At 29.5% G+C, this 25938-nt stretch overlaps 2 protein-coding genes across 2 annotated transcripts in view; both read left to right on the top strand.

Annotated features, from left to right (window-relative positions):
* The window catches only part of LOC100215698 (transcription activator BRG1), an 83640-nt gene extending 69496 nt beyond the window's left edge, over positions 1 to 14144 (top strand). Inside the window, exons 29-38 of the mRNA XM_065801217.1 lie at positions 33 to 161; positions 1323 to 1359; positions 1494 to 1575; positions 2144 to 2249; positions 2331 to 2432; positions 2516 to 2542; positions 3585 to 3644; positions 3964 to 3999; positions 4167 to 4262; positions 13914 to 14144. Coding sequence (XP_065657289.1) covers positions 33 to 161; positions 1323 to 1359; positions 1494 to 1575; positions 2144 to 2249; positions 2331 to 2432; positions 2516 to 2542; positions 3585 to 3644; positions 3964 to 3999; positions 4167 to 4262; positions 13914 to 14006 — 768 coding nt within the window. The 3' untranslated portion in view covers positions 14007 to 14144. The remainder of the gene's footprint in view (positions 1 to 32; positions 162 to 1322; positions 1360 to 1493; positions 1576 to 2143; positions 2250 to 2330; positions 2433 to 2515; positions 2543 to 3584; positions 3645 to 3963; positions 4000 to 4166; positions 4263 to 13913) is intronic.
* Positions 14145 to 18498: 4354 nt separating this feature from the next.
* LOC136082592 (uncharacterized) lies at positions 18499 to 19197 on the top strand. Its single transcript, XM_065802009.1, has one exon. It carries the CDS (start codon positions 18499 to 18501, stop codon positions 19195 to 19197), a length of 699 nt encoding a protein of 232 aa, XP_065658081.1.
* The last annotated feature ends 6741 nt before the right edge of the window (positions 19198 to 25938 follow it).

Genomic DNA, 25938 nt, shown 5'->3' with positions numbered 1-25938 from the left:
ACTTGACATCAAAAGTTTTTATTTTTATATAGGCTATTGAAGATGGAACATTAGATGAAATTGATGAAGAAACTAATATTACCAATATTAAAAAAAGAAAAGGCAGGAAGAAAGAAGATGAAATCGATATAGAAGTTGGACCAAATGGAAAGGCTGTTAAAGTATTATTTATATATTATAGGTTTATTATAAATCGTTTATAATTATGAGGCAAAAAAACTTAACTTATAATCATATGTTTATAGTTTTAAATAGTTTTTAATATATATTTTTTTATATTTAAAATAAGCATTATCAATTATAGTTGTACTAAGCAAAGGTTAGTGTCTCTATCTTGTTATTAACAGTGTTTAAAAAAGCCAGTCTAGTTTTAAGTTTAATCATGTAATAGATTGTAGCCATCTAATTAATTGAAGACATAGTTGTAGCCATGTAATTAGTTGTAACCCTATATTTGTAAGTATGTATTTGTTGTAACCATGTAAAGAGTTGTAACCATGTAATTAGCTGTAACCATTTAATTAGTTGTAACTATTCAATTAGTTGTAGCCATGCAACTAGTTGTAATAATGTAATTAGTTGTAACCATGTCATTGTAACCATGTATTTACTCAAATTGCTTAAAGAAATAGGTTACTAATAGTTTTTTTTAATTAGCAATTTTTATTATTGTAATATATCTTCATTTTTCAAGATATTTTTTTATTCTTATACTAAAATTTTGGAATAATGACATAACCACATATCATAAAAAAAAGGATTGGTTCTCTAATAAAGTTATTTTTTTAGAGTTATAGTTCACTATAACCAATGGTTTTCTAAATTTCATATTTCCTTATAAACTAGTAATCACAAATGTAGTTCATTTAAACTAAAAAAATTTATTCAATGCTAGTATTGAATTTTCTAATTAGTGTTATATATGATCATACAAAAGTAGATGTAATTTGAATCATATATGTTGTGTCTATTGTTATACTGCATATACACATACACATAAAGACATATTATATGACTTTATGTGTGTGTGTATACATACATATGTATGTATATATATATATATGTGTGTATATATGCATATATTATATGTTGTGCCTATTGTTATACTGCAAATACACATACACATAGATTCATATACCTATATAGTATACAATATGTTGTATATAGTCATAAACTGTAGATTCAAGTATAGTTGTATATTTATATTTATAATTGTATTAATAGGTATACAAAAATATAGTTATTATATGGAATATAGTGCAATGTTAATATTAATGTAACCAAAATCAATGTTTTTGTTAATTTTTGTTTTTAATTTTTAGAAAAAAGGAAAACGTGGAAGACCTGTTGGTACTACAAGTAAGAATTATAAGTTTGAATATTTATAGCAAGTATTTTCTGATTATTTTTTTAATTTTAATTGATTTGTAAATGTTTTTTACATTACAACTTGTATTATTATATTTTTCAAGTTATATTGATTCGGATTTTAGTGCGCAGATTTGATCCAAATCCTCCTGAGTTAACAAAGAAAATGCAAGATCTAATCAAAGCAATTGTACAGTACACTAACAGGTTATTATTAATTTTTTTATTTATTTTTCTTCAGCATCCATGGTTCCATACATGTGTGATTTGGATAGGTTTCCATTATGCCATTTTAAAAATTAAATATGACATTATAGAAGAGTTGAAACAAATTTTTTGCAACCAGATAAACTGGCGTTAATCAGTTTTGCATATGAGGACTGAGAGGTATTACCATTAAGAAGATTATTACCTAAGATTTATCAGCTCTTCCTATTCTTACCCATTATTAATATGGAGGTTTTGTATTTGAATTTTTCTTCCTTGGTAAGTTATCTTCATCATGGCTAAAGAGCTTCCTCTGGTCTTACATAGAATCAGTTTAATCTCATGACCAGTGTGGTTGCTATTAAAAAATACAAGCTTCAAAATATAGTTCAATGCATGAAAGCACTACCCCTTTTTTCCCTCCCCTCCTTCTCTCACTCTTCTTCTTCTTCCTCCTCAAAAAAAACTTGCATCAGTATTTTTTTATTTTTATTTTTTTAATTTGGAAGGGAAATAGGAAAGAGGGGCCTTTAACCTCTAGTCTGTAATCTTAAAATAATGTCTTTAGTGAAGGACGCTGTTTAATGGATCCATTTGTTATGTTACCAACGCGCAAAGAACTTCCTGATTATTATCAAGTAATTAAACAACCAATTGACATTCGCAAAATCAAGGTTTTCAATATTTTGTTAATTTTTGATATTTATTTTTTAGTATATTTTAGCAGTAAATTTAAGCTTTCATTTGCATTATAGGATCGTATAGCCCAGCATAGGTATAGAAATCTAGATGACCTAGAAAATGACTTCATGATAATGTGTAGAAATGCTCAACAATACAATATAGAACAATCATTAGTAAATAGACTTTATTTTAAATTACTTTCTAAATTTTTTTAGTGGTTGATGACTTGTGGTTTAACATTATTATTTGTATTTAGATTTATCAAGATTCTTTTAAGTTGCAGGTAATTTTTATTTAACCATCAGACTTTTGTTTATTTCATATACCACTTTGAGTTTACTAAGGTTTATGATTTATCTCATTTAAATAAGACTTTTGTTTATTTCATATACCACTTTGAGTTTACTAAGGTTTATGATTTATCTCATTTAAATAAGACTTTTGTTTATTTCATATACCACTTTGAGTTTACTAAGGTTTATGATTTATCTCATTTAAATAAGACTTTTGTTTATTTCATATACCACTTTGAGTTTACTAAGGTTTATGATTTATCTCATTTAAATAAGACTTTTGTTTATTTCATATACCACTTTGAGTTTACTAAGGTTTATGATTTTACTAAGGTTTATGATTTATCTCATTTAAATAAGACTTTTGTTTATTTCATATACCACTTTGAGTTTACTAAGGTTTATGATTTTACTAAGGTTTATGATTTATCTCATTTAAATAAGACAAGCTTTCGAATAAAAATATAATAATTTAAAAAAAAATTGTTATATTAATTTTAAAACTATTTTATTTTCAAATTATTAAATTTCAAAAAAAAAAAAAACTTACATATAAAAACATAAAGTGACATTAATGTTGATTGGAATTTAAATTTTTGTTGAATGAACATTATTTGATTGGAATTAAAAACTTTTGTTGAGTTAATAAAAATGTTTATTTAAAGCTATTCTGCAATTTTAATTATAACAAAACGCTGTTTTTATGTTGTTCATAACTTATAGAATTTAGTATAATTAATACAAGTAATATGTAAATATATAAAATAATACATATATCATAATGATTACAAAATAATCAACTAACTGTGAAAAACTCTCTGAACAGTATTGAAACTAGATGAATCAGCATGATCAAAACTTGATATATCAAAACTCTTATCAAACATAAATACTTAAAAACAATATAAATATTATGAGTAAATAATTTAATATTGAAAAAAAATATTTTGCGAGTAATATATTAATAAAATAAATAAAATTTTCCTTATTCTTAAATTTATTAACACGATTTTTTTGTTGTCATTTGTTTAGGCTTTATTTAAAGAATATCGCAACAAAACTGAGGCTGGGGAGAGTATCGGCATTGCTGAGGTTGGTTAGAGTTAGCATTCATATTTTTTCAGCATCGGAAGTAAAATTTAAAAAGTTAATGGAAACCAAAGCCTCAAGCTCAAATCATCACAAGCAAAACATAAAATTCAAACTATCAAAAATCAAAACATCACATTGAAACTTTGAAACCATTAAAATCAAAACATTATATTGAAACCATTAAAATAAAATCATCAAATTCAGAACATCAAAATGATTTTATCAAAGAACTTAATCTTTGATAAAAAAAAATAATTTTGTTAAAAAAATTCAATCACAATAAAAAAACTTTTAACTTGCATATTTTTTTTTTTTTTAGGAAGACTCTGATAAAGAAACAAAAGGAAAAGGAAAGGTACATATTTTTTATTTGTTTTGAAAGTTTTTTTTCTTTAATTTTTGGGTGATTTTAAATTTTTAGGTGGAAATCAAAATTAAAGCCTTCAACTTTTCAATAAAATAATAAAATATATACTATAGTTGTCAAAAAATAACGTCTTACAAAAGTTCATATAAATTTAGGGTAGGCGGAGGAAAAAAAATCGTTTAATGCAATTACAAGATAGTGATGAAGAAACCAATGAATCTGGAGGATATAGATCTGGAGGATATAGATCTGTAAGTTTTTCTGTTTTTCAGTTTTCTTTTTAAAATTACAATAAACAATTAAAAATTAAATAAAAATATGATATAATAGTAAAATAAAGAAGTTTTTGAAAAAATGCAAAAAATGCATTAAAAGACCAAGCTGTCCAAGTAAAATAAGGAAAAAATTAGGAACACAGGTAGAATAAAAATTTTTAAAAGATATATTGAACAGGTTACATCTATTATAGCATATAAAATGAACACCTATTATAACATATAAAGATCAGCAAATGCTTTTGCTGATCAATATAGCATACAACTGTTTTGCTTATCTTTATATTATACAACTGTAACTAAATCAGCTTGTTCATTTTCACTATCTGAACTGTCATCATTTTGTTCTGTAATTAGATTTTCAGTAATTTTTTTATTTTTTCCTCTTTGAGTAACACTGTTGAGTAGTTCTTGTAGTTATTCTTTGCATTTCTATTTAAATCACATCTTCTGACCCTATACTTTTTCCTGCTGGAACATTCAACTTTCTTCTCACATGCTTCGTAGTTGGAATATCAGCACTTCTAGATCTTGTCAAAAAGTCAAGAGATAATTGATTGACATTCTCATTGAATCTTCTTGGTGAAACAATCATTTGTGGAAAAGTTTTTAATACTTCTTGTCTATTGCATAGATATATCCCTGTTTTTCTGAAACCAGACATGATATTTTCTGCACAATTTATTTGAATTGATTTATGAAGGGGACTTAATAGAGTAGGGAAAATGTCTTTGTTAAGCGTTTTTGCAAAATAAGCGGTTGCATATTTTCTAGGACCTGCTTTCCATTCTGATAATATTTTTCTCCACAACATCTTCATTGACCTAAAAAAGGCCACATCCAGTGATTGGGTAAGATGTTTTGAATTCAGTGGTAACTCGATAAAAGGAACATCATTGTCATCACGAAGTTTTTAATATCGACATTAATGTGACTACTGAGATTATCACTTATGGTAACTTTTCACCCAGATTGCCTTTTTAACCTTAGCAGTAGCAAACTAACAAATCAATCTTTAAATGAGTTACTCTCGAACCAGCCACTTTTGGAGCAATTATACCTTGTGCCAGGTGCACCACCTTTTGTCCATGTGGTCCAAAGTGACTCTGGCTTGTAGACCACATAAGGAGCCAGGAATTTTCCAGCTGCATTACCACAGTACATAAGCAAAATTGCCAATTTGGAACTAATGATAATTCTTTCCAGGTATTTTACTCCTTTTTTTTCCTCTCTGTTAAATTGGTCTCATTGAAATTCCAAATGTTTTCTACCAGTACATTTTCTGTTTCATTATCTAAGATATAAAAATATTCTGTGACTGTTTGTTGTGTTATAGCACCCCTGACCCTTTTGAGATTTCCAGCAAATCTCTCAGATAGCTGAAAATGACTTCTAATAATTTTTCATTGGAACATTTAACATCCCCCCCCCCCCAATCGATCTAGATTGAGTTTTACAATAATTCGAAGATCAAATGAGATTAGTGGGTTGCCAAAAGATGCAACCTTATTCAAATGATCACAGAATGACTGCTTATCTTTAGATAAGCAGTTTGCTACTGCTAAGGTTAAAAAGGCAATCTGGGCAAAAAGTTGCCATAAGTGATAATCTCAGTAGTCACATTAATGTCGATATTAAAAACTTTTGATCTAGCTGGATGCCCTACAGGTTTTTTTGTGATTGCTGTCATCTTCGAAGAGCTCTCTTAATGCTAGAATGGCTAATTCTAAATTCAATGAATCGTTGACTCATAGCTCCATGTTCAATATTTATACAGGCTTGCTCTAAGTTTTGATCTGAAAAGTATTTGTAAGATCCTAATTTTCTTTTATATTTGCAAAGCTTTTTGGTAGAACCAGTTACGATAGTATGTAGTATACGGAAAAAGGTGTATGATAATAGCTTTAACCAACCAATTATTTAGGTATACATATTATAACCTAGCAGATATTGAAAACATGGTTAATGCAACAGAAATATCAATTTCTTTTAAATATGATATTAGACTTAAAGTTATGTTAATGAAAAACAAATTTAATCATTTTCAGGCATAAGTTTCTAAAATAACATTTGGGTTCAAGTAGCCTCAATTTTGCTCTTCAAACATAAATACAAAATTTTTTATTAAAATAATAAAAATAAAAGATAATTATACATTTTGCAAAAGCTGATAACTTTGACTTTAATTTTTTTTTAATCTTTTCTGGTTTTGTCTGAATAGACAAAAGTTTTACACCAAATATTTACCATTATTGTAGTTTCCTTCAAAAAATATATATATATATTTTTGATCACTTCTTGCAAAAAAATTTAATTTTTTTTTTTTTTTTTTTTTTTTTTTTTTTGTGTTGCTTGATTTGAGTAAGTTTCAAATTTACTTTTTGGCAAAAACAATTCTATAAAAAATAAACAAATAAATAAATATTTAATTTTTTTGGATTCAAGTAACCCCAGGTAGCTTAAGTAGCCCCGGATGATGGTACATAAAATGAACAAGTATATAAAAAAACATATCTATCTATCTATATATATATATATATATATATATATATATATATATATATATATATATATATATATATATATATATATATATATGTATATATATTTTTTATTTGGATTTGTTCTCAACATGGCTGCAAGCAACCACTATTAAGTTGAAAGTTACTAGAAAAAAAAGAATAGTGTTATAGAGCAAGGAAACAGTTGACAGAAGACTTGAGAAGAAGTTGTAGGTTGTATGAGTCAGAAAAACATGAAGATGGGAGAGAGTTCCAAAGGGTTGAAATTTAAGGAAAAAAACTAGACTAATAAAAGTTTTTAAAGCATGCAGGGACAGATACAGTAAATGAATGAGACTTTGCTAAATGGCAAGTTAAGCAAGAATGTGTTTTAGTTGATGGAACTAGAAATGATAGCTCTTTTGAGCAGCAACCATGATAGTATTTGTAGAAAAGAGAAAGAGATGCAACTTTATGAGGATAGAAAAAGTTATATTGATATATAAACCAAAAAGATAATAAAAATCATGGTGTTATAAGCTTATATTAAATTATATTAAGTAGTGGACTAATGTAGGTGAACCTCTATCCTCAGGGCCACAATATATTCATCAATGATGTTTTGGAGAGCTTGATAAAAAATGAATAGCATCACTCAATGATGCATCCTTTGCTATATTTATCATCGCCTGTAACCTACATAATATCAGTTACTATTGCATTAAAACAGACAGAAAAGCTAAAAACTCAAACCCTCCAGAATTTAAGCAAATCAATAATTTTTAGAAAAAAAGTGGATATGGAGATAAACATACACAAAAAATTATACCTAATAAATATAAACAATACTATCTGCGGTAGTGGTGTAGTGGTAAAGCGCTTGCTTCATAAGCAAGAGGTTCCGAGTTCGATCCCCACCATGTCCCTGGTAGTACCGCGCTCAACTTGTTTCTCCGCGCAGCGGCCTTGTTCGTCAAGGTTTGTATTTCGGAGTAATAGAGTTGAGAGAGGGTTATAACCACTATTAAGTAGCCTCCTCATCTGTAGTGGTCTTCTCGGGCTTGAGGAGGTGAATAAAAAAAATATATATAGTATAAACATATAATACAATATTATTCACTATATACTAAACAAAAAAAATGAAAAGATAGATAGCCATCTTATCATATTCAATAAGTCAATATGAATTTTAAGGTGGATAATTAGTTATGGTAGCTGACAGATTTGAAACTGAAAACAAAAATAATATGCTGTCAAGAAAAATAATATCTTAATTGAAGACATTACAGTGCTAATAATAACAAAGTGACTTAGCAATGTCAAAGGAGTTAAAAGTTAAAATGAAAATAGCCTTAAATTGGGAATAGCGAGTGTATCTGATAGGGTGCATAAGGAATGATTAAGGCAGTTTAGGCATATAGAGTAAAAAATTTCAGATAATTGGCAGTTAAAAGTAAAAGTATAAAAAGCTGAAGGTGGTTGGTGTTACAAATAACAAAAAAAAGCTTTGGTTAAAAAAAGCTCAAGATAGTATATATTCAGGGATTATCTTTTTCCGGATATTTCCAGAATTGCGGATGTTTTTTTTAACTTTTAATTTTTCTGAATATCTAAACAATTTCCATAAATAGAAGTTTAGGTATAATTTTTGCAAGGTATTTGTTTTTTAAGTTTTTTCACTCAACACTCATAGAAAAATTAAGAAAAACTTGAAAAAAATTAGAAACATACTTTTATCCCAGACTTTGTTAAAAGTCTGAAAATTGGTCATGTTTATTATAACCCTAGGGTGATTAGACATCATATCCTGGGCTGATTTATTATAAGAAGCTTTGAATGGTTTAAATACAGTATGATCACAAGGTTGAAATCAATCGCTTGTATGAGCAGGTAGTTCAGCAGTTTTAATTTAGCTTAGTATGTATGGCCATATCTATTAACTATACAAAATTGTGGGAATCATGGCCATCCAAAATTAAAACTTGCAAATGTTGTGGTCCAATGTTTTTTAAAAATGTAAGCTCAAACCATAGTTTTGCAATTCCTTGTTTAGTCCATATTCACTTGGACTCCAGTTGGTTATTTTAAGGGCATCTTTGAAAACTTTGAAGGGATTTTACTATCTTCGCTTTTTGATCATTTCTCAATTTCTTCTGGTTCTCATATGTAAATATTTAGTATCTTTTGCATAAACAATTTTGTGTGCCTTAAAGTTTGTCTCATCCATCTTCCATATTTCTTCAAAGTGGCAGTCCTTAATGACCTCTTTAAGTGCAGTAAAATAATTTGCCACCTTTATTCGATTCATGCGCTGATGAAAAACTGCTGCTATTGATTCTGGTTATGCAATAGCTACTTTTTTGTTATGTCAATTGTTAAGTAGTTGCCACCATTTATTAGATGGTTTGCCATACTTGAAAGATTATCTTTTTTTTGGCAAGCTTGCCAGCATATACCATCAACTGTTCTTTTCCTAAACCAATTTCCATCCTCTGTTTATCCTCTGTTGTCCTCTGTTGTCACCAGCCTCTGTTGTCTGCAAAATCTAGTAACAAAATCAAAACTTTTTTAAAAATCAAGTGACTTTAGTAAACTTTTTCTTCCTGCTTTTGCATTAATCTCAACTTTTCCATTATCCTGCTCTGGATAAGTTGCTTGGATTACTTTAAAAAATTTAGCAGCAGCTCTAACATACAATTTAGGTGAACTATTAACATGTTTATAGCTTCAAGTAACACTTCCTTTTTCCATTTCACATCTTTACCTCAAGTTGGATGACATTGTTTCTTATTATGCAATTATTTTTATTATCAGTCATTCTAAAATGAAAACTTTATAAAATAAGTTATTAAAATTCTCATTTTAAGATTATTTTTTAATATAATTTCATTTGTAAGCAATAATCTACATAAAACAATATAATATCTTTCAATTACTTAAACTTTTGTTTATTTTTAAGTCATACATTCAAATATTTTATAAATATTAAGTAAATATTTTTAAAAATGTATGCATATTTTTAAGATAATTTTTAAGTCATACCTATAACATAAATACTTATTTTAAAAGATTATTAAAAGAATAAAATCTAATAATATAAATATCTTACAAGTATGAGTTACTTTTAGCCACTTGTGAACCTAATTTCGGCCTTGACCAGAATAAGGATTATACATGGCCAGATTTTGGTCTTTCCACCAGGTGTAGTTAATTCAGAAATGCAATTTATTTAAATTTTAAAAAATACATTTGTAGTTTAAAATAAATATTTCGTTAAGTAATAAATATTTAATGTTTATAAGCTTCAAACTGAATGCTTACATGATATTTTAAATCATAAGTAGTACTTTATGAGATAAATATTTGTTATGATGTTATTATAAATACCCGCTAAATAAATTAATGTTTTGTTTTTTTTATCAGCTGAGTCTCAAAAAAGTTGCATTTATAAGTATAACGCAGAAACCATAACAGAAATATTAAATTTAAAATGTAACTGGAATTTGGTCAATGGCTCAAAATTGGTCGCTGGCTCGAAATCAGTCACTTTACCCTATAGAGTAGGGTAAAGTGACACAGAAAGTAATCTCTCCAGTGATTACTTTCTGTGTAATTTTTACACTGCAACTTTATAATAGCAATAATAATTATGAGAAACATCTAACCCCATAAAGGGCAAAAGTTTTCAAGAATACTAGAGGAGATATTTGAAAACAAAGCTGTGAAAGTATGCCCTTAAATGATAAAACAACAAAAAAAGAAATGATTTTCTTAAAGAACATGTTTCTTGTTCTAAAATGTTTTTCAATCATAAGGTTTTGTAGTACATTGTAAAAACTAAAACAAAAAAAGAAGCTACTAAGGTGTTGTCTATTAGAAAAGGGATATGATCGGAAATCGTCCATAAAGTACATACCTTCAGAGCGTATGAGGAGGGTTGCAAATGGCATATATGAGATGGGAGGGTAGTGGGTCATTTATAAAAGGAGGCACTAAATTTACAAATATCATAAAATGTTGGGTAAGTAGTTTAAAAGTGTAGATACCTTTTAGGGAGTTGGAACCTACTTAAAAAAGCGTATTGCAAAATGTGGGGGGGGGGGGGTTCGAAATAAAAGCGTACGCACTTTATGGACGACCCCTTGGCTACTAAGAAACTAAAAGAAAAGACAAAATGTTTAGATTTTTGAAAATGACCAAGTTTTGTTAAAAAATAAAATCTGATGTAAAATCTCTTCTTGTTCCAAAAAGTAAAGGTTTGGATTGCTCTTGCATCATAGTTTGAAATAAGTTCTCCTGCAGAGCCTTTCAAGCTTTCAAGCTTTTTTACTTAAAAATATAATACGAAACTATCAAATTGTTTTATGTTCAAAATTGACATATAAAAGTCATGTTCATCCTCCCAAGTTATACACATTTTAAATGAGTGTGGCAGACCATCGTTTCCTTATTTTATGCATAAAAAGAACAAGTTTTTCAACTGGCATATAGGCTACAAGTTTTTTTAAGGTAAATACTTATATTTGTACAATATATATATATATATATATATATATATATATATATATATATATATATATATATATATATATATATATATATATATATATATATATATATATGTATGTATGTATATATATATATATATATATATATATATATATATATATATATATATATATATATATATATATATATATATATATATAAAGTTTTATTCATCACAAAGTTCATTATTTGTACACGAAAATTAATAAATTAATCAAAAGTATTAAAAAAAGTTGATTTCCTTCTGAACAAAACAAGTGCAACTCGACAAAATGTTGACCAAGCTGTAATTCGCTATCAATATTTTGTGGCGAATCCTTTGTTGTCGATCACAGCCTTGCATCTTTGAGGCATAGATTCGATCAGGTGATCAATGAAACTTTGTGGAATCGCTGCCCAGGCCTTTTGGATTTGTTCAAACAGTTGATCCTTATTACGAACACCTTCACGATTAATTCTGCGGTTGACGATCTCCCACAGGTTCTCGATAGGGTTGAGATCCGGAGATTGAGGCGGCCAATCCATCACTAATAGGTGGTTGTCTTGAAACCATTGCTTGGCTACTTTTGCAGTGTGTTTTGGATCGTTGTCTTGCCGAAAAACCTATTTTATTGGCATGTTCCATTCAGCATGAGGTAACATAACATCTTTCAGAATATTTTTATTCATGAAACGGTCCATTATTCCATCGTTTCGATGTATTGGACTTAGACCGTTAGCAGAAAAACACCCCCATACCATTACATTGCCTCCAACATGCTTCACGGTCTTATGGCAGTAACGTAAATCGAGGCGTTTTCCGGCCGGTCGATGTACACGGCAAATGCCATCGCTCCCAATGATGTTGAACTTCGATTCATCACTGAACAAGACAGTTCGCCAATTCTGCACATTTCAGTCAATATGAGATGTAGCAAACACAGGAGTCTTTTCTTCTAGTTTTTTAGTGAAATCAGCGGTTATTTTGCAGGGCGTCGAGAAAACAATCCGGCTTCAGCAGCACGTCGTCTGATTGTTCGGTCCGATACAGGCAGCTCTGATTGCTTTTATATCTCGACTGATGGTATCCAGGGATCCTTCTTGACGGATCTGACGATCATAGAATCCTCTCTAGAAGTGGTGGAACGCGGTCTTCCACCTTTGTTATTTGCTGCCACCTTCCCCGTAGAACGATATTTGGAACATAGTCTTGATACGGTCCATTTTTTCACGCGATATTTATTACAAATACTTTTTTGTGACATTCTACTTGCGTAATCGCCAATAATTTTCTTTCTTAGTGCCAATCCAAGACTGTCGGGAGCCATTTTTGCACTTGAAGTCATAAAAATAATAAAAATAAATAATCACGCTTCTCAAGGCTTACCGTGTTACATTTACCTTGTGATGATACAATAATGCTCTGTGGAACAAAACGTCTTGGTTGGATGTGGACTGTATTGATGTAATGAAACACTTGTTGTATTTCACTTCTTGTATTGATGTTCTACGATAAAACACTTTGATAAAACTCACTTTGATAAACTGTCTTGATAATACTGACTGATTGACTTCCATATACTGACTGAATTACATGTCGGTTTACATGTCTCTTATATAGTAAAATGAACATGTGTGAACCTGTTCTGGAAGATTCTAGATGCTTCTTTTTGATGCTTCTGGAAGCTTCTGGATGCTTCTGAATGTTTCTGGATATTTCTGGATGCTACTGGATGCTTCCAGATGCTTCTTCTGGAAACTTCTGGATACTTCCTTTAATTATTAAAAAACTTCCGTGACGTTGACACGGACCAAACTTAAGAAAATGAAACAAACCAAAAAAGTTGCACTTGTTTTGTCCGCTGCAAAATGGCACTTGTCAACAGAATTCTGCCTGTGTGCTGTCACCTGTCAGCTGATTGCTCATGTCATGGCATGCTATGACTCCAGACTCCTGAACTGTTTGCTGTGGTAGTATAGTTCGTTTCGTTTTTAAGACATGTAAAATTAGGAACACTTTTTAGCATTGTTCGATGTTGGTTGCAAATGTTTTGTCCAATACTGTATATATATATATATATATATATATATATATATATATATATATATATTTGATATATATGTGGTATATATATATATATATATATATATATATATATATATATATATATATATATATATATATATATATATATATATATATATTTTATATATATATATATATATATATATATATATATATATATATATATATATATATATATATATATATATACATATATATATATTCATATATATATATATCAAAATTATCGTCGCTTATGTCTCTTCAAGACAAAACGGTAAAGAAACTGAAAAATTAAATGACTAAAAAATGAACAAATAATGAACATTATTGTATAATTTGAACAGATGGTTTAGATTAGTTTAAAGAATTTTTTGAAATATATAATTTTTAACTTTTTATTAAATTATATTAAATATGCAATTTTTTTAAAGATCGACAAATAATATTTATCGATTCTTAAACTTAACTGAACTTTTATGTAGTTTTATATTTAACGTTTATTTATCATTTTTTACAAATACTTGTTTGCAGGACTCCGATTATGAAGATACGCCTGCTTCTTCTGCAGTTTCTTCACCAACCCCTTTCAACACCGCTTTGCGACGTAAACAATCAACAGTATAAATCTTTGATAAACATTTCGCAAACATTTTCGCCTCTCAATTTTTGATTCTCAGGATTTTTCTAGTTTTATTTTTGTTATTGTAGTTTTATTAAAACCATCTCTTAATATATTATTCAATTTCGAAAATTTTGAGAGGATATATGACGTTTTTTTTAACTTCGGTATTAACATATCTACATAATTTTAGGTTATATTTAATATTTTAAAAGCGGAAACATAACATGCATTAAAATAATAATTGTTAAGTTAGTAAAAGGTTGTTTATAACTATAAGTATAAATTTTACATTTAGAAAAAAATGTTAAACAAAAATTTTGCATGGTCAAATGCCAACAACTCTTTCAATATTTATCAAATCTTTTTTTCGAACTAAACTTTTTATACAAACTGTTTGAAATTACTAAATTAAGTTAGGCAGCCGCGGGTCTTCAAAAATATATATTACTGACTATAGTTTCATTAGCTAGTGTTATAATGCTAAGACAAACACTTTCCCTACAGCATTAAATAAAAATTTCCATTGAGTTTTCAACAAAAACGCTTCAAAATGGCTCTTTCAGTAAATTCCTATGGTATCCACTTTTCTCCTTTAAGATTTTACCCATCGCATTTAAACGTCTGGAGACAGTTAATTCACAGCTTCTAAGCTATCTCATAGTTCTTTCAGAGTTTGAGCTGGTTTTTCATCCATTAACTCTTGCAATCCAGTCAAAGCCTAAGTCTTCGCACCCGTTCTACGTAAATGACATCAAAGTTACCACTATAATCGTTGAAAACCAAAATCAAAAATTAGGGTATGACTTGCCAGCATCGCCATAAATTCAAATCAAACAACAAAAGTAACGAGTATTAAAAATCCAATTTAGAGACTAGGGTCTGCTAACACTAAATAACTCAATAATATTAAATGTACAACTGTCAAAATAACAATAGATAAGTCATACTTAAATGGGTTTTTTATTTTTATTTGATACTTCATATATTTACCCAAAGATGTCACTTATCAAAATTAACGCAAACAACTATTATATAGTATGGGATCAACTGGTCAAGGGCATCAAATTAGGGTATAAAAAAAAAGGCTAAAAAATTTTCCTCATTAATGAACCTTCCAAGTCCACTGAGTACAAAAAAATAACCATGTTTCCGTAAAAGATGTTACTGATACTGTTGCTACAGTTGCTAAAGAAATGATATTTAGAGCAGCAAATAAAGTAAAAAGTAATGGCTACAACGTTGTTGATACTGGAGTTTGGAACTTCGCAACGTAGACGGTACAATTTACTGAAAGGAGTTGTGGCAACATCTATAGAAAAATGAAAAGTTTTAGATGTTGATAGTGATCGACTGAAACAGAATAGGAGACAAAACCAAAATAGACCGAAATTTTGGTACTCGAATTTGGTGCCGAAACCGACATTTCGGCAAATATTTTACCGAAACTGATACCGAGTTTAGGCTAATCAAAATTTATTTTATTAGAAAAATTTATTTAAAAATACAATTTTACATTTGTTGTTTTTTTATACTCGTATTGTGTTAGAATTAATTTCACGTAAATCCCAAATTGAGATTTAATACATAAGCTGGCAATATAAGCTAATAGGGAAATTTAACTACTGACAGATTTTCTCTGCCAAACAAGATTTTTGAGGTATTTTGTGAAAATTCTCAAAATATTTTGTGAAAATTCTAAAAAACAACTGTTTTTCTAAATTAGATAAAAATCGGTTTTCGGTTAGATAAAAATGTTTTTCAACCGAAATTTCGGTTTTTACCGAATTTATAAAAATTATCAAAACCAAAATTTCGGTTAAAACCTAAGGTCAAGATTAATATAAATTCTAAATTAATAGCAGTTTCAAAGTTTTTTTTTAATTTAATATTTTAGGTGCCCCAAGAAATCTATGTCTTATCACAGAGCACCGTGGAAGAGCATTTTAAAGGAGGTTCACGTCTCCTTCCTTACCAATGTTATTAAACTTTTTTTTTTTTAATTTTATTTAGGTGCCCGAAGAAGTCCTTACGGTCTTATCACAGAGCACCGCGGATGAGCATTTAATTGGAAGTTCACGCCTCCTTCCTAACCGATGTCGCAAAACTTGCCCAGAGGTGGATTTGAACCACAGATCCTTTGTTTCTGAGACAAGTGCGCTACCACTGCGCCACGGCTGCTCATAAACTTGCCCAGAGGTGGCGTTGAACCACGGACCTCTCTAACCTGAGGCAAGTTGTAATGTAATATAAGGTGTAATTTTTATATATATTTATCTTAAAATGTATATATATATATATATATGTATATATATATATATATATATATATATATATATATATATATATATATATATATATATATATATATATATATATATATATATATATATATATATATACATATATGAATTTACATATATAGTATCGGACAAAACGAGTGCAACCAAATAATGATAATTTAGTTTGTATATATAAAGGTGCTGCATTTTTTCAATTAAGAGAAATAACTATGCAACTGTTTAGAGACAAAGTTCTTCAAGTTTTATTCATCACAAAGTTCATTATTTGTACACGAAAATTAATAAATTAATCAAAAGTATTAAAAAAAGTTGATTTCCTTCTGAACAAAACAAGTGCAACTCGACAAAATGTTGACCAAGCTGTAATTCGCTATCAATATTTTGTGGCGAATCCTTTGTTGTCGATCACAGCCTTGCATCTTTGAGGCATAGATTCGATCAGGTGATCAATGAAACTTTGTGGAATCGCTGCCCAGGCCTTTTGGATTTGTTCAAACAGTTGATCCTTATTACGAACACCTTCACGATTAATTCTGCGGTTGACGATCTCCCACAGGTTCTCGATAGGGTTGAGATCCGGAGATTGAGGCGGCCAATCCATCACTAATAGGTGGTTGTCTTGAAACCATTGCTTGGCTACTTTTGCAGTGTGTTTTGGATCGTTGTCTTGCCGAAAAACCTATTTTATTGGCATGTTCCATTCAGCATGAGGTAACATAACATCTTTCAGAATATTTTTATTCATGAAACGGTCCATTATTCCATCGTTTCGATGTATTGGACTTAGACCGTTAGCAGAAAAACACCCCCATACCATTACATTGCCTCCAACATGCTTCACGGTCTTATGGCAGTAACGTAAATCGAGGCGTTTTCCGGCCGGTCGATGTACACGGCAAATGCCATCGCTCCCAATGATGTTGAACTTCGATTCATCACTGAACAAGACAGTTCGCCAATTCTGCACATTTCAGTCAATATGAGATGTAGCAAACACAGGAGTCTTTTCTTCTAGTTTTTTAGTGAAATCAGCGGTTATTTTGCAGGGCGTCGAGAAAACAATCCGGCTTCAGCAGCACGTCGTCTGATTGTTCGGTCCGATACAGGCAGCTCTGATTGCTTTTATATCTCGACTGATGGTATCCAGGGATCCTTCTTGACGGATCTGACGATCATAGAATCCTCTCTAGAAGTGGTGGAACGCGGTCTTCCACCTTTGTTATTTGCTGCCACCTTCCCCGTAGAACGATATTTGGAACATAGTCTTGATACGGTCCATTTTTTCACGCGATATTTATTACAAATACTTTTTTGTGACATTCTACTTGCGTAATCGCCAATAATTTTCTTTCTTAGTGCCAATCCAAGACTGTCGGGAGCCATTTTTGCACTTGAAGTCATAAAAATAATAAAAATAAATAATCACGCTTCTCAAGGCTTACCGTGTTACATTTACCTTGTGATGATACAATAATGCTCTGTGGAACAAAACGTCTTGGTTGGATGTGGACTGTATTGATGTAATGAAACACTTGTTGTATTTCACTTCTTGTATTGATGTTCTACGATAAAACACTTTGATAAAACTCACTTTGATAAACTGTCTTGATAATACTGACTGATTGACTTCCATATACTGACTGAATTACATGTCGGTTTACATGTCTCTTATATAGTAAAATGAACATGTGTGAACCTGTTCTGGAAGATTCTAGATGCTTCTTTTTGATGCTTCTGGAAGCTTCTGGATGCTTCTGAATGTTTCTGGATATTTCTGGATGCTACTGGATGCTTCCAGATGCTTCTTCTGGAAACTTCTGGATACTTCCTTTAATTATTAAAAAACTTCCGTGACGTTGACACGGACCAAACTTAAGAAAATGAAACAAACCAAAAAAGTTGCACTTGTTTTGTCCGCTGCAAAATGGCACTTGTCAACAGAATTCTGCCTGTGTGCTGTCACCTGTCAGCTGATTGCTCATGTCATGGCATGCTATGACTCCAGACTCCTGAACTGTTTGCTGTGGTAGTATAGTTCGTTTCGTTTTTAAGACATGTAAAATTAGGAACACTTTTTAGCATTGTTCGATGTTGGTTGCAAATGTTTTGTCAAATACTGTATATGTTGTATATCTATAGAAATATAAACCGATATTAAAAAACATAAAAAATCGATAACGATAAAGTAATTACGATGGGAATGCTTAGAGAACTCATGTCATTACAAGGAGATACAACTTTCAAATGTTTTAAGGAAACTTTGCTCAGTGTTCTTGAAAAAGTTGATAACTTAGCCAAAGACATTGAAGAAATAAAACGTGGGCTTACTTTCGTTGGTGATCAAATGGAGACAAAAGTGAGCAAGGTTGATAGTAAAATGGCAGAAATTAAAGAAACTATTGTGGGTATTAAGTCATTCCACAGAAAATTAAGCAACGATTCAAATGAAAATAAAAGTAAAACAGTCGATCTTGAGGATCGAAACCGACGTAACAATCTAAGAACTGTCGGAATCAAAGAAGCAAATAACGAAACTTTTAATGATGTTTTAAAAAAAGTAAGCCTACTATTTAAGGAAGACCTTGAAATTGCGGATCCAGTTGTTATAGAAAGAGCACATCGTGCCAGTAAATTTAATGGCAAGCCTAGTACTATTGTCTGCAAAATATTAAACTGGCAAGACAAGGAAAACATCTTATCTAACGCTCGTAAACTCAAGGGAAAAAACATATTTATTAACGAAGACTATAGCGATGAAACAATGCGAATTCGTAAAGAGTTTTTTGTCCAAGCAAAAATACATCGTGGTAACGGAAAATACCCGAAAGTCATATATAATCGATTAGTGGTAAAAGAAATGAAAAACGAGAACGAGGGTGTTGAAAGCAAGTAATTTATTTATTTACGTTTTAATTATTTTATTAAGTACTAAATTAAGGTTTTTATTAAAGAATATATTAACAATCAATATATCTAAAACAATGCATAACAATGAAGATAATTTGACAAAATTAATATCACCTATTTTTGAAATTTTGAAATATAACAAAAATGATTATAATTTTTTGACTGAAATAGATATTAACTTCTTAAATAATGAATATTATAAACCAGAAGAATTTAAGAGAGAAAAACGTAACAAAGATTTAAACATTTTAAGTATACGGTAAATGAACAAAAATTTTGAATCATTTAAACATTTTTATTATTCTTTAAATTTTCTTTTTGATGTAATATGTATATCAGAAACTTGGGAAGATGCAAATTCGCCCATGCCCGAAAATTCCCTTTACAATTTAGATTCATATAAAATAATAAGTTAACCTCGTGTAATCAGCAAGGGAGGTGGCGTTGCAGTATATATTCTTGATAAATTTGAATTAAAAAAAATCAACACATTTTCAAAAACAAATAAACATATTGAAACTTTGTGCATTGAAGTGTTAAATACTTCTGGTAAATCGTTTTTAATCTCCTCATTGTATCGACCGCCATGTGGTAAACAAGTTAACTTCCTTAATATCTTAAGAAATTTTATGTCTCAAATGAGTAAACAAAACAAGCACGTTTTCTTCGCGGGAGATACAAATATGGACGCATTATGTTATGAAAAGTTTGCAATCATAAAAACTTTTATAATTTACTATTTAAATTTAATGTAATACCCACCATATTTAAACCTACACGCATTACTAACCAATCATCTTCTGTGATTGACAATATTTTAACAAACAGTTCCCTAAATTCTAAATTTGAATCAGGCCTTTTTATTGCAGACGTCTCTGATCATTTTCCGGTTTTCCATATAGAACGCGAAGTACTATCTAATATTGACAATAAAAAAATCTTTGTGACTTACAGAAATCTTTCTATAAAAAACCTGAATAATTTAAAAAAAAAACTCCAAATAGAACGATCGGACAACGTTTATTCATCATCAGATCCTAATATTGCGTTTGATAATTTCTCAAGCACATTTCAAAATATCTTTGATAATATATGCCCAAAAATAACTACAGAAATAAAAAACAAAGGATATAAGAATCCATGGATGACAATAACTTTAATTAAAGCATCAAAAAGAAAACAAAAACTTTACGTAAAATTTTTAAAATCTAAAAATAAAGATGATGAAAAAATCTACAAAAATTATAAAAAGTTTTTTTAACATAATATTAAAGAAGCAAAAATAAGATATTTTTCTAATCAGCTTGATAAGCATAAATTCGATATAAAAAGGACTTGGGCTGTTATAAACCAACTAACAGGAAGAGAAAAAAACAAGCATACTTGCTTACCACAAAAATTAATTTCCGATAAAAAAATTATAACAAGTGAAACAAATATATGTCAAGAATTTAACAAATATTTTGTTAATGTAGGCCCCTCTCTTGCTTCTAACATTGCGCAACCAAATAAAACATTTAATAATTTTTTGGGAGAAAACCCAAGACTAGTATAAATAATGAAAAGATAACTAAACTTGAATTTGATAAAGCAATTATTAAACGCAACAAGTCATGTGGATATGATGGTATTTCCAGTAATGTAGCTATTTATGTTATGGACAGCATTTGTAAACCATTATTTTATTTAATATCATCTTTATTTGAAAATAGTATATTCCCTGACTGACTTAAATTAGCCAAAATTAATCCCATTCTCAAAAAAGGTGATTGCAATAATGTTTCTAACTACCGACTTATTTCTCTACTCCCAGTTTTTTCAAAAGTATACGAGAGAGTAATTTATAATAGAGTTAATAAGTACTTTACATTAAACAATTTATTATATAAAAATCAGTTTGGATTTAAAACCAATTGCTCTACTGAACATGCTATTATTAAACTTGCTGACAAAATATATAAGTCGTTTGATAGTGATGAACTGGTATTAGGAGTCTTTATTGATCTTTCCAAGGCCTTTGATACAGTTGATCACAGTATTTTACTTTCCAAGCTAAAATATTACGGCATATTAGGCTCAACATTTAAGTGGATTCAAAGCTACTTGTCTAACAGAAAGCAATTTGTACTACTAGAAAAGTCAGGAGCCCTTGATATTACGTGGGGAGTTTCTCAGGGTTCAATCCTAGGTCCATTATTGTTCTTAATATATATTAACGATATGCATAAAGCTTCCCAAAAAATATCTACAATTATGTATGCTGACGATACAAATTTATTTTTTAATCATCCTGATGCAAATGCTTTGTTTGAAACTATGAATATTGAACTCAAAAACTTCAACCTCTGGTTCATAGCAAATAAATTATCCCTAAATTGTAAAAAAACTAGCTTTACTCTATTTCATAAAAAAAAACAATCAATTAATCTTCCGTTAAAGCAGCCTAAACTGTTTATCAATAAAAATAAAATTAAACGTGAAAAATAAACAAAATTTTTGGGAGTACTTCTTGACGAAAATTTTTCATGGAGAAACCATATTGGTCTTCTTGAAACAAAGGTGTCTTCTGTAATTGGTGTTTTGTATAAGTCAAGACCTTTTCTCGATAGTAAATCACGTAATATGCTTTACTTTAGTCTTGTTCATAGTCAGCTTTTGTACGCAAATATTGTATGGGCCAGCACCCATAAAACCAAATTGCTAAAATTGCTAAGTCTGCAAAACCATGCATGCAAAGCAATTAATTATTTAAATAGGTTAGTAAACCCGGCCCCAGTGATGAAAAGCATGATGGTTCTAGATATTGAGAAACTTAACACATTACAGATATTAATTTTTATGTATAAGTATAAAAACAATCTTCTACCAAGCGTTTTTTCAGATAACTTCCTGATATCATTTTCTGAAAAATATAATCTGCGTTCAAATACCAGGAACGATTATCAATTAGGAAAAATTAAATCACAACAGTCAAGTTTTCTAATTACAAACCGTGGTCCATCGGTTTATATTTATATAGTTTAATATTTTTGTTTGTTTTTGTTTTCAATTTTTTACACCAAAAAAAAAAAAAAAAAAAAAAAATGAGTTTTGCTTTATTAAATTTTTTATTTTACTTTAAAAATTAAAGTGTTTATTTTATAATTTTTATTTTAATGAGTGACTAAAGGGGCTCTATGAAAAGGTTGTGATGATAAACGCATCATCCTTACCTTCTTTGAGTCCCTGACTGATTATAACAGTATATAAATGGTATTTGAAGTTGAAAAGTTAGAATTTTTAGGGCATTTTAAGAAGTAAGTTGGGTTGGACACATCTAAATATATTTAAAAAAATACTGATGGCATGGAAATTTAACAGCTTGTTGATAAACTTCAAAATTATTATAGGAATGCGGTAAGAATAATATAGCAATCTACAAGGCATGAAGAAATCCATTTATGCTTTACTTTTATGTGTTGCTTCATCAAAAATAAAAAAAAGATAAAGCAACAGGCAAATCAACATAAAAACCAGGTACATGACTTCCTCTATCAACCATAAAATATTTAAAACCAATGTATGCTGATATGAGCGAGGAGTTTTTGTTATGATAATGTATGCATGGGCAAATACAATACTAATTGGAACATACGACACCGTAATATTTGAAGAAAAGTTCTATTTTAGTTTTTAAACAGTTAAAAATGACACCTGTTAAATATAGACTAAAGTTGTGCAATATTTTAAATTGAAACAGTATTTTTCAAAAATGTTAGGTTCAGATTACACCACAAAGTGTTAGTTACAAGGAATCGCTATATGACTGTTTGATTTGTTCTGAAATAGTTTAAACATATTATGTTGTTTTAAATCAGTTTTACTGTCTGAACATAATTTTTGATATTTTGACGGTATTTCCCCATTAAGAGATAATATTTAATTTAAGCAATTATTTAAGCAATTTTTAAATTTAACAATTTCAATAAAACATATTAGGACGTTTCAAAATAAAAAATTGTTTTTGTTGTCCAGCATAGAGTGGTCTCATTTAAGCCTTTACATAATTTGAACCTCATTTGACTCTTTACATAGTTTGAAACGCAGTCACAAAGACCATCTTAATACAATATTTCTTTTTTAATGCATTTCGTTGTTACCCAAATGTTGACGTCATGAAGAATGATGATCAACTCATAGGTAACTTGGTAATGGGGTACCTTTTGATTACTGCCCAGGTAGAAAATTCAAAAGGTAGGTAACCGCCATTTTATAAGTTTAAAATTTATTTCATTCATTTTTAAATTATAAAACTATTAATTGTAATATAACAGTTTAACAATATCAATTAGGTATACGAAAGGAGATCTCGAAAATCTTGTGACTAAAAAATTTTTATAATTACGATTTCTTTACTACTATCAGAATTTCTGAAAACATTTGATATAACGTTTGGAAATTTGTTTGCGTTTCTGATTCAGATACCTGCTTATTATTATACAATGGTTATTATTATTGTTATTATTATTATTATTATTATTATTATTGTTATTATTACTTATTATTGTGTACCATGTTTTTACGTAAAACGGAGGTTTACTCAACTTGTTTATTAATTTAACTCTTGGACAAAAATTCTTTAAAACCTAAAAGATGGAGTGTATAGTTATTCTATTCTAGCACTCAAGAACATACATGCTTGCATTAACATGTGCATAAATGCAACTTCAGTATCATCAGAATACGATTTCTCAACTGTTGCGTATGTGGTCAATCTATGGCGAACATCTTAGACACCTGAAAGAGTAAAAATGTGTAAAATATTGTATAAATACAAATAGCAAGGGTAAGAGTAAGACACATTTGTCTTATCAACAACGTAACATTTGTTTATCAGCCTCGTAAGGGCACTTAAAGTAAAATAAGATTTAGAAAAAGAACATTTTTAAATAAGTATTTAAATAAAAAATATATTTAATATAATCATTAAATTAAAAGTTTTTTTGACTGTTTATAAAAACAAAAGTACAATTTTTTTAACGGGTATCCGGGTACCCGCCCGTTCTATCAACAGGTATTGGGACAGGTATTTTCACAATTTTCGACAGTCCTACTCACATGTAACTTACAGTACTTTAAACCCAGATCGTGCCTTAACTAGAAGAGTTAATTGATTGTTTTTGTTACCCAGATGTTTTGAAATCGTTTTGTTTTCTGCATTAATATTTCTGTCGTATAACAACGCTGTGTTTCGGTGGATCATTCCATCTTTTTAGGTTGGTGGCGTTGACTGTTTGTTTTAATATTCTTTTTTTATCTTGCACAAATAAACTACTTTGTCTAAAACATCTATTATTGTGTACGGGTCATGAACTCGTTCAGCTAACTTGTTATCAACTTGTCTTTTCATCAGTTGCATTTTAATACTTTGTTGCAAACGACTGTTTAATATCGTAACGTTTCTTCTGCAAACAATAGAGCGAATGTTTATATGGTATCGTTTCTTCTCAAGGTCGTCCGAAGAGATTTCATAGGGGGTGACGTGTCTGTTTTTTGCCAACTAAAGCCAAAAAAAAATTTTTTGCTTACTAAATAAATAAAAAAAAGTTCTCGCTTTCCAACTTTTGCCGACTGCAAACTATAAATCCAATTTTGCCGACTAATAAAATTGGTAGGGGAGCTAGACAACTCTAGGTGCCCCCTCCCCCCGCTCCCGCTTCTGCATATTTTTTAATACTTTGATGCTATTTTTATCTTGCGTCTCATTCGTAACACTTGTTAGATTTTATCATTTTCGGTATCCCACTGAAAACATTTTCATGCTCCGTTTTTAAAATCTATTGGACTCTGAGCTTTAACGCCAACATCACCATTTAATTAAATCATCTCAAAGGAGGAGTATTATGTAAAAGCTTGTTTATTTATTTGATAAGTAAAAGCCCCACTGGCTTCCACCGGTTCAAAAGCTCGTCCCAGTTTTTTGCATTGTTGTTAACGAGCTTTGTTAAATGTGTATTAACATTTAACGAAGCTTGTTAACCAACCATTGATTACACATTGTGTAATCAATGGTTGGTTGAGCCTTGTAATTAATGGTTGGTTGAGTGTAATCAATAGTTGGTTGTGCTAGACAAATAAGTTGTAGTTTGTAACTGTTGTGTTTTAAGCTATTTAATAATGCTACTATTTATTAAGTTGTGTTTAAACAAAACACAACTTAATAAAAGTATTGAAATTATTTTTAAAAACTCAAAAGTTAAAAAGAAAACACCATTATTCACATTTCAGCCCATCAGTTTGGGAATGATATTCTAATGTTTTTGAGGCTTTCATGCCTGAATTAGATTAAAGATTTTCAGTTAAAGCTTGTTGCAAAAATAATGTGACAAGCCTAAAAATCTGAATACCAGACAAAGAATAACACAATGAACAGAACGGATTCTGTTCATCTTATTTTGCTTGGCTTGTCACATTACATAATATCAATACACTTCTTTTAGTTCTTTTCTTCTTTCAACGGATCAATTAAATGTATTTCCCAGCGACAAAAAATGTTGGGAACTGGGATTAAACGCAACGTAGCAGGCGATAGTTTGTTGTTAGGATTAGCACGTTTATATTCAGAACAAAATCCAAAAATTTGGCGTATGTCTTTTAAAATCAACTTCCATCAATACTTCTCAGTTGCTTTTCTGATGGTTGCCTTTTACCCAAAATGACATCCTTTAATTATGTGACTATAAAAAGT

The sequence above is a fragment of the Hydra vulgaris genome, chromosome 07 (genome assembly GCF_038396675.1).
Source record: "Hydra vulgaris chromosome 07, alternate assembly HydraT2T_AEP".
Lineage (NCBI taxonomy): Eukaryota > Metazoa > Cnidaria > Hydrozoa > Anthoathecata > Hydridae > Hydra > Hydra vulgaris.
Note: the sequence above shows the minus strand (reverse complement) of the source record. Positions and strands in the feature narration are given on the sequence as shown.